Here is a 13,614-nt window from a genome sequence, read left to right on the forward strand (position 1 = left end):
TCAGCATCATCCGCGTCTAGTCTCTGCTTCTAAACGCAGAGAAATTGCTAAGCAAGTGGGTTACATGCTTAAGCGTGGTATCATATCGCACTCGTCAAGTCCGTGGTTGTCCCTCGTATTTATTGAGCGAAAAAAGACAGCACAATCTGTTTCTGTGTTAACTATCGACGGCTAAACAATGTCACCAAGCCTGATGTGTATCCGCTCTCTCGTCTTGATGATGCCCTTGACCACCTGAATGGTTCCCGTTTTTTTCACTACGCCGCGTCTTCTTTACGGCTATTGGCAGGTGGAACTAGACCCGAATGACACTAAGAAGGCCACCTTTATAACTGCGGCTGGCGTATACCAGTTTAACGGCCTGCCACTGGGCCTCTCGAATGCTCCTCTAAAATTCGGCAATTAATGAACCGGGTTATTGGGCATCTCGAGTGGTCGATAGATTTGCTCTATTTAGAGGAAATGATTGTCTATGCTGCCACGTTTGCCGAACACCTCAGGCGTTTGTAAATGGTCTTGCGTGCTTTCCAAGACGCTCGCCTTTGCATTCAACCTCCCAAGTGCTTTTTTCGGCTTTTCAATAATTAGTTATTTGGGGCGCGTAATCAGTGCCAAAGGCATCCGCTCTGATCCCACGAAGCTCCAAGCCATTGCCTGTATTCCGCCTCCAACCACGGCTAAGCAGCTTAAAAGTTTCTTGGGCCTCGCTTCATATTTCAGACGCATTGTCCGTGACTTCGCTTCTCGCGCGGTACCTCTCAACGAGCTACTGAAGATAGAAGTTTGCTGGAAACGGGAACCCGACCAAGGAGCTGCCTTCCGCGGCCTCAAGACTGCCCTTCAAGCACCACCAACTCCCGCGCACTATGACGAGAATGCCCCGACAATTCTACACACTGATACCTGTGTTCTTGGACTCGGGGCTGTTCTCCAGTGAGTTAACGAGGATGGGCAGGAGAGACCGGTCGCTTATGCTAGCTGCCGGCTTAGTGAACCAGATAGCCGATACCACGCCTCTGAACTTGAGTGATTGGTGGTAGTTTGGGTGGTCGAAAAATTTCGTCCTTAAGTTTGTGGTAACACCGTGAAGCATTACTATAAATTCACTGGCAGGTCGTTACCGACAAAGTCGCCCTTCTCTTGCTTCAAACAAAAAAAAGAATCCAAAGCCAAGTTCACCAGGTGGGCTCTCAAACTGCGAGATCAGAACTTTTGTATTGTCCATCGCAGCGGTGCTCGCTATCAAGATGGTGACCACATTTTTCGCCACTCGAAACTTTTCAGCGACATCTCCCCAGTCTCTGCAGTGCTCGATTTTCGAACTACACAGCTACAGGACGCCAAAATGGTCGATATAACCCGACGACTACCTGGGGAAGTACGCACTCGCAAGCGTCATCGTGAAAGTCTTTCTGCGTCATATGTCGCTGAGAGGAAAATTTTTGTCACCGAAATTATCGGAATGGGTCGGGCGAGCTTGTTGTGCCGGTAGCCATGTGACAATTGGTGGTATTCATGTGCCACGTTGCTCCAACTGCAGGTCACCTCGGGCTGCACAAGGTGCTGGCACGCATCAAAGAGATGTTTTGGTGGCGGCGCATGCACAATGACATTTCCCGTTACGTTTCGTCGTGCACAGTTCGTCAAGCACGGAAGGCCACCACAAATCCGCAACCGGTCCCCATGTAACCCATCCCTCCTCCCGAAACACCTTTTGATATTCTGGGACTTAATCATAAGGGAGCATTTCCACGTAGGTTGCGTGGCAAAAACTTCTTCATCGTTTCAATGGACTATCTCACGAAGTGGACTGAAGTCAGGGCCGTCCCTGACTCTTCAACTCCGCACGTCCTCACGTTCATCATTTTTCGACACGGCACGTTACGCATGCTCATCACTCACCGGGGCATGGCCTTTACGTCACGTACATTCATGCTGAACGAGGATGAAATCCGGCATGCCGCGGCCACTTCTCAGCACCGACAAATAAACGGTCTGGTGGAGCAAACAAACCGTACCGTAAAGAACATACTGTGGTCATACGTGAGTCCCAGTGATAACTGGGAGGAATACGTCACCGCAGCTGTCGTTGACCTCAATACGTCGCAGGAGAAAATCTCACGGAAGTCACCGTTCAAGCTTGTCTATAGAAGGACGCCAAGGCTTCCGCAAGGGAGCTTCTTGCGTTTAAACACAACCACGCAAAACCATCTGGGTGACACCAGTAATTCGAAGCTTGCCGGATTGCTCGCTTTAGAGCACACCTGGCTGTAGTGCATCGTCCGGCGAAATTCGGCTCATCTTCCAACGAGAACAACATCCCTTTCAGAACAGGAGACCTTGTGCTGGTTCGACGTAACCAGCGTGTTCCAAAGCGTTGCCAGAAGTTTTTTCTCCGGCATGCCGGCCCATTTCACGTGGTGACAGCCCTACGCCGTGTTTCGTGCCGCCAGGAAGTTATTCCCGAACTTGGCACCAAAAGCAGAAACCGTGTTTTTCCCGCTTATGGTAGCCAGTTGAAACTTTATGTGCCACGTGATGTCTATATTCACGCCTCTTCGTCTTCTGGTTCAGACTCCAGGGGAGAGGTGGTGGTAAATATTGTGGATTATAGCAACCGTGTAACCAGTGCGTGAGGGATAGACCGGGAAAAGGGAACGACAAAGACAGTGTTGTGTCGTACTGTGTTCGAGCGAGTGGCTCTCGTATGTTACAATACTATACACAAAAAAAAATAAATCAAGGAAAATGAAAATTTCACAAGAAAAACAATAAAAGCATATCAGTGGTGCGGATAGTCAATGCTGTCAAAAGGAACTGGTTTTGGGTGTGAATGCAACTGAGGACTGTTTTTTTAGGAAAGTGTTTCATTCCTGGATCAACCACCGCTTCTCTGACGTATTTCCGTCACGGCTATCTTTTGTATAACATACACTAACCAATTGCAACAGAAAATAAAATGATCAGAAAAAAGTTTTATAGCCGGGCTTCAATTTTAGACCTATTTATTCTGATAGCCTGTCACAATACCAGTAAGTCATGAAGTCCATAATGTCAAACTTATTAACGGCGAACCACTTACATAAATCGTATTGCCACATTCCTTTCTGAAGTGTTGGTACTGCCCCCTTACATGTGCAAGCGCTGCCATGACCACAGCGATTGACAAAAAAAAACCATCGATATATTCGTAGAACATTCCGATGTGAATACGCATACAACACGGCCATAACAGAAGTTTGGCGGACTAAAGTTTGATCTGAACAGCGAGTCTCGTTCTTTCATCCACGTCATGACCCCGTGACATGTGGTAGAGGCCCTGCTTCTTTCATAATCCGGATGCCACAGTCAAACCGTGAACTCACATAAGTGGCCAAGAAGACACCGACGCCAACTCCGAACAGCGAACAAGCTGCAGGCAGAGGGAACTGCAACTAGAGTACGAGATCCATTTTGAAACAGCCAGGATATTGACATCAAGCAGCAACGTTCACCGCCCTCGAGCAGCCTGCCCAAATCATTCTCTGGCAGCCCAAGCATTGGCCAACATTCCGTGGATAGCGAATCTAGGACCCGAAAAGCTGGATCGAGACGTACGGCAGAGTCAGTGCCTTGAACAGCTGGGACCCCGAAGAAAAACTACGCCGGTCTAATTCTACCTACAAGATGCCAAACGACGTAGTTCGAGAATCGATAATCGACGCTACGAATCTGGGATCTCTTTCGGCCAACGTTCCTGAGCAGCTGCACGAACGTTGATTGCAAGGAAAGGCCGCCACCTTTCTGAGACATGGGTTCAACTCCTTAATGAAAACGTGGCCATCTTCGTCAAAGAGATGACACGGCTGTTTCTTCACGCCGACCTCGCCATGGCTGAGAAAAAGAAACTCCAGTTCCTGGTGCGAGAAGTGAAGCAAGAGCTGTTTGCAGGGCTTGTCCGGAACTTACCAAAGGCTGTCAATGATGTTCTTACGGAGGTCACGACTATAAAAAAAGGTGCTTGAGATGGGTGCAATGCCTTACAACCACCACTAGTTATTCAGCTTCACCTAAGCCTTCAGCACCGATGGCATGCGTGAGACCATTCGAACGATCGAGTGGGAGGAGCTGCGAAACCTGATATTTTCACCGCAACCTCAAGTTAATTTGATCACTTGCATTGTCCATTAAGACGTTCAGCTGTCGCTTGGAATCTAGGAAGCACCACAGCATGAACCAGAAGCTATAAGCTGTCAAGGCTCCTCCACGCTGTATCACTGCTCGACGCCCGCGTAAGGACACTGCCCCATGACAGTTCAACCGCCAGACACTGCCGCCACCGCCACCAACGCCATACCGTCCATCCACCAGCCAGCACAACACTCCGAGGAAAACCAACATGTCGCGTGCCCCAAACCACAGACCTCTTAGCTATGACTGCGGAGAAGCGGACCACACCTACTATCGCTGCTAGTACCGAGACATGAGTCTACGGGGTTTCGACGTCCATGCACCGAGTCCACAGCGGGGTGAGCACCCGCTCGACATCGCCGACACCCTCACCGGAGCGCTATCGGCACAGCGTCGACCTTACCGTTCACCGTCGCCAGGCTGCTACGTGTCACGACATCGCAGGCAGTATGCCAGCCCTGCTCGAGGCCGACCTCGGAGCCCTAAGTCGGGAAACAAAGGGCAGAAACCGATGAACGTTGGTACCTGTAGTGGATTTTTATACAATAGTTTACCTTGATTACTTGTCGTGATAAAGCGACACATTCTCTCAGCTTTGAGAAGAACAAGGCTGCAGTGATCCCCCGACATAGTAACTGAACGCCACATAGCAAATCATCGCAAAATCGGGCATAAGGCGAAAGACCATTTTGAGGCATCGATGTCGTAATTCCTAGCACCTTGTCACAGAAGATCGTACGGACCTCATCGAGCAAGTGACAGTAATCTCGATGGTGTAGGACGAAACAATCTTTGTGCTTAAAATAAAAGAAATTCTCAGCTGACTGACACCATTCAAAAGACATTCAAAAGACTGACACCATTCAGTTGAAAAGACATATACTTACCGTGAACTCGAATGAACGTCACTCTACAGCGTGAAATTTTCTGGCAGTATCTCTTTACAGACGCGTCAACTTCACCAGCTAGTATTAACCAAGTCAGGTGGTATCAGGCTACATAAGCTTTCATTACCTTCCTCATTCATTGTCCTACGCGCAAACCTAAAACTAGGCGATCTAGCTTCGACCGTGGAAGTGTCTTTTGTAGGGCTGTGCCAATATTTGAACATTTAGAGTAGCAACCGAATATCGTTGTATTCGAGTGGGTACTCGAACCTAACCACGTATATTAGAAATGTAAAATTGTTCCGAATATTTTTCAAAAGGCAATAATTGTTAAACATTGAGCAATGAAAACGAAGCATTGCCGGAGAGATGGTTGACGTTTTATGCTGTAATTATCAAATTATTGGGGTACAGGCATTTTTTATTTGATTTTCGGCGAGGTATTGATCACAGGATGAAGACATTGTCGCTTCAAACATTAGTGTTTCCAACGCGACAGTCTCCTCAATTCACTATATTTCTTATAACTTTCAAAGCAGTGTTGACTCAGGAATATTTTTTTAATATTTATATTTCAGTTTTCCTGAAAAGATGCTGCCAATGTGTCTCTTCGAATGCTGCAGTTACTGTTATGTTACAACCTGCATTTACCGAATATTTTCAAGGCTCTAGTTGTGGTTCATAGTAACGTTTGGTGAAAAAGAACACGGCAGGAAAGTAGGTAAGACAAAGCCCGCTACTTCACTTCACTTTAATGACCCTAAAGAGCCTGGTTAGGTGATATTACATAAAAGTATGGGTTGTGTGGGTTGCAGAGAGTGATAAACAATATGCAGTTGTGTTGGCCGCAAACATCGGTGTCACATCGCAGGTCATTCCAGTACACTGCTGCGTGAAGAAAAAATTAAGGCGGAAAAATCAGTAGTGCGAGCACGTGTGCGTGCAATTGACTGAGGCTGGTTCATGCGGTGAGATATTCGCCATGGTAGGATGCTGTAACGTGCTTCATTGAGGTAACTGTGAAATAATCTGTGAATTAACCAGAGACTGATGATGCAGGGACGCTTGCAAATTATCAACATCTACTTCATGTTTTAGAAATATATACTTATACAATATGAGTATGAAGAATGAATGAACCTGCTTGCGCAATTTTGTAAAGATTCTAGTTCGGTAATTAGCCTAGTGCAGGCTCCGGATGTGCGCTGGATATTCTGGTTTTCATCTGATTAAGGATTTGAAGACAAGAAGTGGCATGTGTACACCGAATTGACTCATTTATTGCAACTCTACATGTCCGGACAAGAACTAGCCCTGGTACTCATTGTACTTAACTCTAGCTTTTGTTGTATAGAAGAGTGCCTCACTCTAATAATTATGTTAATTTCATAGCTTAAAAATATTCGTACTGTTATTTGCTAGAGTTTATGAAAATTTGTTTGAAGTAAAATGTTGAAGAATTTTTAAGCTCTTTTAAAAAAGGTTACATTACCATTCTATGGGACTGCTTTGAACATGGTTGCCGTAGCATTTAGAAACTATTAGAATCATAATCAAATATCATTCGTGCACGATGGGATGTCATCGCTATTTTATTTGTTCTAAATTGGGATCTAACGTTTGCTATTCACCCACCCCTAGTTTCAAGTGATCATTTTTCAAGGCGTTAACACTTTAGGTTATGTTGACGTAGTGTGTGAAGCGCACATTTATTAGACGTGTACGTATTGTCAAATAATTTTAAACGAACAACACAATACTCGTTAAACCTAGCGTGAACCTGTAGGAGACTTTAGACGAGGAGGACACAGAATGAGTTTTTTCCTCGGTGTGTTTGTCGGGTTTACGCTGTTCTTTTGTGTGTTTTTTGCACGTTCGGATTGTTTCGAAGCCCCCAAACTCTGTCGTACAGAAACAGTACAGTAGCTCAGTATAAAATGTAACCAAAATGTATAGAAAGTGCAACATTTTTGCGACGAAAGTGAAGTGGCACGTCTCGCTACAGGTAAGCTTGCGAGAGACTGTGCTTCGTGCCCTGGACATCGTTACTATCGCTGTTCCCCCTGCACTGCCAGCCGCCATGACAGTGGCATCGGTGTACGCACTAAAACGGCTCAGGCGGGCTTCAATCTACTGCGTCAGTCCACACAGGATCAACACGGCGGGAAACATCGACGTCGTCTGCTTCGACAAGGTAAATATTCTTGCACCAATCCGCCTTTTCGGAGTGAGAGTGGTCTCCCTGCTGTCTTTGTAGCGCTGTAACATTTATGTTCGTATCGCTCAGGGCAGTCAAAGCATGACTGTCGAATGATACAATAAGGATTGCGTTAGAAAATGGCTTTGCTCTGCTAGTTGAAGGTGGTCATCTCTTTGTTCACTTGCTTTTTTTTTATACGTATTGTAGGTTGTGTAGGGTTACTAGAGATATAAAATTTGTAAGAAACAAGCCATGAATAATGAATTTCTACATTACACAAAAATTGACGCAAGGCACAATAAACAAAGAAATATTTAAACAAAGTGGTGATGTTCTGAGTGGTATGGACCATGAAATTAGTGACGGGCAGCCAGTGGTGCAGCCTGAAGGAACCGTAGCACTGCTGCCCACAAAAGTAGTTAAAGGGTCTATTTACCGCCTTTCACTGCTTTTCTGCTTTGTGCCGCAATAAAAAGCGTACCATTTGAAGTGTCTAACCTTCCACCGGTTTTACTGAAAAGTGTGCACAAACATATAAAATAAAATATAATGATAGACGTTTTGTCTCTTTCGATAACTGGGATGAACGCCCACGTGAAGACAATAACAATTGAACTGCCGGGGAAAGTCGAAACTGAAACCACCTGCGGCTTTTGGGGGCTTCATTAGGTTTTGTTTATTGATATAACGAATACCTTCGTGCTCGTTTAGGAAAACGTACACTTTTTCATTGTTCTTATGAGGGGTGGTAGACGTGTTATGTCTTACGTTTCTCCGCCGTTTGCAGGCAGGTATGCAGGCAAGCAAACACAACACCCACAGTGCCTACAGGCGCCTCTTTGAACGCGTGAAAAATAAACAAACATTACTCTCTGGCGCAACCTAAAGCTGCATCAAGTGCATAAACTTCAATTTCAAGTAATATATGTTTGTTTTTATAGCAAAAAGTCAACTTGTGGGGATTGCTCCTCCCACCAATAGATTGACCATACCGCTGTTGGCTGACGCAGGTGGTCATTTTTGGATGACGTTCAGTATCGAGCTAAAATTACAATTCCTTTTTCACGGGACGACAGCATGCTCGTTGCCGGAGACGTGATGAACAATCTTATTGGCGCCACAATCAGCAAACGTTTTCCGAGCTGTAGACAGTCTTTTAGAGTACTGAAGTGTCTGACTATGCAGACATTGTTGTGCTTACATCACATAATAAATTTAGCGCTACAAAAGACGTACACTATTCTTCTTTGTGAAAGGGAAAATGCGAACGCATTGCCTGCACTATGCGGCGGCTGCCTACAGCCCCGTCAATCGACAAATGAAGAAAGCACGTTTGATTTCGGCGTCATCTATGGCCAAGCAAAGATAGCGAGTCATGGCCAGTGGACAAGCGCTGCTATATTACGTTCCCTCACCAATCCCGCAGCGAGTGATATCGGGTGATTACTGCACTTTGCGCCGTGGTCGCGCACAACATTTGATATGTTTGCAGAGGACTGGGCACTGCAGGCCTGAGCAGAGAGGGAGTGCAATCTAGCAGCGCTTTTACACCGGCCATGACTCGTTATCTTGCTTGACCATAGCTGACGCCAAAAGCAAACGTGCTTTCTTCACTTGTTGGTTGATGGTGCTGTAGGCAGCCGCCGCAGAGTTCAGGCCATGCGTTCGCGTGTTTCCTTTCATATTTTGCACGCACAGATAGATTCAAGTATAGTTTGTTTCCCCGAACAATAGAAATACGGAATTCCTTACCTGGTCACATTCGATCACTCTCCCTGAACTATTATGTTACTATTCTTGTTGAACATGATTATGTAGAAAACCTTAATTCCTTTATTGTTATCATATGTTGTATTGTTATTTTGTTGCTGCTTTTTATGTATCTTTTCTCTTGCAATTTTCTGCACTGTAGAACTTCACTCCTGCAATAGCCCTTTTACCGGGCTGCAGTATATAAAAAATTAAATAAAGAACAACAGTGCACACATGTGAGACACAAAGTAAAGCCAGGCACAGTTTGCCGTCTAACCCTCACATGTGTACGAAATTTGTAGCGCTAAAATCACCATTGTATGTGATTGTGGCGACACACTGTACACTAACTAGCTCTGCGGGCATGACTTGAATTAAAACAAGGTTACAATGCAATAAACCAAAAGAACAAGCAGAATTAGGGACAGACTACTCCATAATCGACCACATTCATGCTACCAACCAGGAGATCGATAAATCTGCAGAAGACAGCCAACCACTATACACAGCCTTCATAGCTCACGAGAAGGCATGTGATTCCGTAGAAATATCCGCATGCATGGGTATATCCGCATGCAGAATGAGTGGCATTTAGGTACGCATGATTTAATTAGCTTCAGCACGTTTTCCGTAAAATGGCCCTTCCTAACTCAAGCGGTTGATCTGCAATTGTATATCTTTGCCCCCCCCCCCCCCCTCAATGACTTCTACTAAAAATATTTCTCTAAGAGACGGTAAGTATTGCTCCAAGTTTTATTGCTGTTGTACATTCACGTAACATGTTCACCATTGGTGTTGTCTTATTTGCTGGCTCAGAATATTGTAGTATTGCAAAGAGTTTTTCTATTTACTGTCGCTTTGCCATTTTGTACACTACCCAGGAGAGGTAATTAGGTTCAAACAATTTAAAAGCTGCTGTCAACGGGCACGCGTAGACCTGCTGCTGTCAAATTTCTAACATACAGCCCCAATAAAACTTATGAAGATCATCGTGGCGCATACGCAAAACTTGGTTTTGTCGTAATAAATTCTGCGGTTTTGCAGACACGAAACGTGCGTGAGACATGGCGTAATAAGCGACTTCGAGGTATTTCCATCACACGAGGTATGCGCAAACTTCGCTCTTATAAAAACGTGGTTTAATTCCGTGAATTTGTATTTCCAATTGCAACATCATGCCCGACAAGCGACAACAGCCAGTGATTGATGTAATGTTCACAGCAAGGCCAAGGGTGCTGCGTCTTCTTACAAGCGTGAATTCTGTTATTGTGAAAAGAAAATGTTTTTCTCTTTCCCTGCGCCAAGAAGCAGAAAAATATTCACATCGTTAGCTACACAAGCAGTTTCGAACACCCTCCACCACGCATGATCTTCCGATAGGAAAAAACTAACAAAAATAATGCAGTCCCCTGGCGCACGCGGGAAAAATTTCACTGCCATATGTCACGCCAAGTTGTGGCAGCTGAAATAAAAAAATCGCCTGTTACAGTTCACTTTTGCTCCGTACCCTGTATACTTGTTTTACACAAAGCAAGAATACGCGCTCCTTGCTTAATGCCCAAAATCAACAAGCCAGCCTGTGCATACCTGCAATCTGGGCGATGCTCTTTTGGCTATGGTGGTCTTGAGCTGCAGAAGCCATGGCTTCCGCCAGGGAGGTTTCTTAAAGGAAAGGGTAGATATCAGTCTCGTTTAAGTAGCTAACGAAGTAAGGCAATTTTACATTGAGGTGGAAGCATGAAATGCACTGTAATGGACACACCCTAAACTCATGCCTAAGTATGGAACGGTAATTATGCATCTGGCGATAGGGTGCGTGAAAACGAACTACAAAAGCGCGCATATTCGCCACCGATAATAAATTATTTTTATTACCTTCATCGACCTGGGATCTCACTTCCACTGCAACAGTCGGACCAGCCGTCCACATTAGCCGTGTTTTGGCAGAGTTTACAAAGGTACGTTTCGCGAAGTGGGTGGAGAAGATGTGGTAGCCGTTGTGAATTTGCGCCAGTCCTTTGAGGTCTGCCCTTTTCGTGTATTTCCGCCATACGTCCCACATAGAAAATGCAGCCAATAAGAGGATGAATATCAAAAGACATGTAAAAACTACACAGATATAGATAGTGCGAAAAAGGGCGAAAAGAATGTTTCACAGTTTCAAAAGCAAAGCGCAGCTCGGCCTTAGCGCAGGTAACACGAACTTCTCGTAACATGGAACGCAAGCAGTCACTGCAACGTAACACTATTGGGGGGGTCTATGTTAAACGTTGAAATGTGGTAATGTCAGTGCAAGCAACTGGTCATCAGAAGGCTCTAAAGCTGAACCAGTTCGTCGAAGAAGCACATTCGGCAGACACACTTTGCAAGATTTCTTCTAAAATATAAATACCGAGCTACCGCTATAACGAAACCGATATTGAAGCGAAATTTCCGTCTAAACATCACCTGTCATCAATCGGCTCCCGATAAGCTACCCACAAGAGCTTTAAAAGCTTACATCACTGACAAACGTGCAGTGCCAGTAATAAAAAAGGAGGTTCACTGTAAAGCAACAACGGATATGTTTCGGTTCGCCCTGTAGCTGTATTGATAACGATAGCGCTTGCTTCTTCGTACCGAGCAATAAGTGCATGTGCTTAACTGTCGTCCACTGGGAAGAGGAAAAATTTTGCTGCACTGTTTCTCCCCAAGTTGATGCACCACAAAGAAGCGCAGCACGCATTTGTTTTTTTTCTATTTTCGTCGATATTTTGAGCGTGTTAGCACTCACAAACACCAAAAATTTCAACTTCAAAGCATTCTGAAAAATGTCCCACGTACATAGGAGCAGGCCAGCGCAATGGCAGCAAAAGAGATAAGAGCGGAAGCGCCGCACATCGACGTAACAAATGCAGGGTCTGCACAAATATATAGGGTGTTGAAAAAAAGAAAATAGTCAAAAACACATTATATTTGTACGCATAGTTTTTATATACGCTCTATTGATTCGAAGATTGGAAATAAAAGCCACACATGCAAAAGTTGCTGATTTTTTTTCTACCGAAACAATAATGAACACCTTATTTCAAATACCGAAACTTCGGCTGCTGAACCGCAGGTCGCGGGATCGAAACCCGTCAGTCGCAGCTGCATTTTTGGTGGAGGCGAAATTGTTGTAGGCTCTTGTGCTCAGATTTGGGTGCACGTGGTCGAAATTCTGATGCCCTCCACTACGGCGTTTCTCATTATCATATGGTGGTTTTAAAACATTAAACCCCTCATATAAGTGAATCACTCAATCGAATATCGAAACTTGTCGAAGAGTCCAGCCCCAGACTGGCTTCACTATAGGTTGATCTGCTTGGCCACCAGTGATTCGGACGATGCTTCAAGACAACTTTGTCTGGCTCCCATGAGATTTTTCACGCGGGCCACCCTTCATCAGCAGCAGAAGCTCGGTGAATGCGGTATCAGGGGAGCCGATTCATATCATTCGACACCCTTTGCCGCATGCATCGCCTGATCACTGTTTCTCGCCACGCAGATCCGATAGAATTGTTTGATATCACCCTGAAAGCAAGTTTTAATAAATACCGTGAGGTTAAAAGTGTGCTCAAGTAAGTCAAAGTGCATGAATCTTTGGTTGCTTCTTTTTCGAACTTCTTATAATTTCATGGAAAGCATGTTATCATTTATACACTCACGTTACGTGCGAAAGTGTTGAACGAATAAAAATTGTGATACACAATCCTAGTGTTGTGAGCCATGAAAAGCTGTTGTATTGAATGAAAAGCATGAACACGGCGAGAGAATCGGTGCTCAAGCAAATTTATTAAGAACAGCTTCGTAGTCCATGCACAATGCTTGCTGGCCCGAAGCTTTATGTACAAATCTTTCCCATTTTTGTCACGCAAAGACGCAGTGCATTTCCCCAAGCTTGAGGCTTCAACATCCACGAACGTTTTTTGTTTTGCAGTGTTAAATTGCCTTTCAATTGAACCACTAGCTTAAGATTTCTAAGCTCTAGTTTCATTCATATCACTCATCTTGAATGGTTCGTGAAATGAAACGGACAAGTTTCTCGGGAGTAATTTCAGGCTTTGCTGAAAATCTGTGTAACGCCTCAAGGTCCGCTCAGGAAGTAAAGTTTGTTGGCGAATTGAATAAACCCTTCAACCGAATTATTTTTATCGAAAACCTGTACACCATAGGTTTTAATTTCGAATTTCAAACCCCGAAGAACCGAGTCCATCATGCGCTCGAAGGTGGAAGGTGCATTGCAGAGGCCGAAGGGCATGACATTAAACTCATACAGACCGTCCGGTGTCACGAAGGCTGTTTTTGGTCGATCGGCATCTGCAAGGAGGACCTGCCAGTACCCTGAGCGCAAATCTAATGATGAAAAAACTCGGCACCTTGTAAAGCATCAAGGACATTGTCAATCCTGGGCAAAGGATGCACGTCTTTTCGAGTGATCTTATTTAGGCGCCGGTGATCCACGCAGAAGCGAACGGAACCATCCTTTTTTTAACGACCACTACAGGTGAGGCCCATGGACTTTGTGAAGGTTGAATGACGCCACGTTGCAGCATATCATTCACCTGTTCGGTAATAACTTGGCGT

General features: G+C 44.9%; 1 protein-coding gene across 7 annotated transcripts in view; it reads left to right on the forward strand.

Moving 5' to 3' along the window:
• LOC119170521 (polyamine-transporting ATPase 13A3) overlaps positions 1-13,614 on the forward strand; it is a 1,084,416-nt gene that overhangs the window by 516,253 nt on the left and 554,549 nt on the right. For all 7 annotated transcript variants that reach the window (XR_012894535.1, XR_012894534.1, XM_075890967.1 and 4 more), the window contains one exon: positions 7,063-7,251. Coding sequence is in view for 5 of the 7 variants with exons in the window: in XM_075890967.1 (XP_075747082.1) it covers positions 7,063-7,251 (189 nt within the window). In the remaining 2 variants the exon portion in view is untranslated. The remainder of the gene's footprint in view (positions 1-7,062; positions 7,252-13,614) is intronic.

Source organism: Rhipicephalus microplus, chromosome 3, assembly GCF_043290135.1.
Source record: "Rhipicephalus microplus isolate Deutch F79 chromosome 3, USDA_Rmic, whole genome shotgun sequence".
NCBI classification, from domain to species: domain Eukaryota; kingdom Metazoa; phylum Arthropoda; class Arachnida; order Ixodida; family Ixodidae; genus Rhipicephalus; species Rhipicephalus microplus.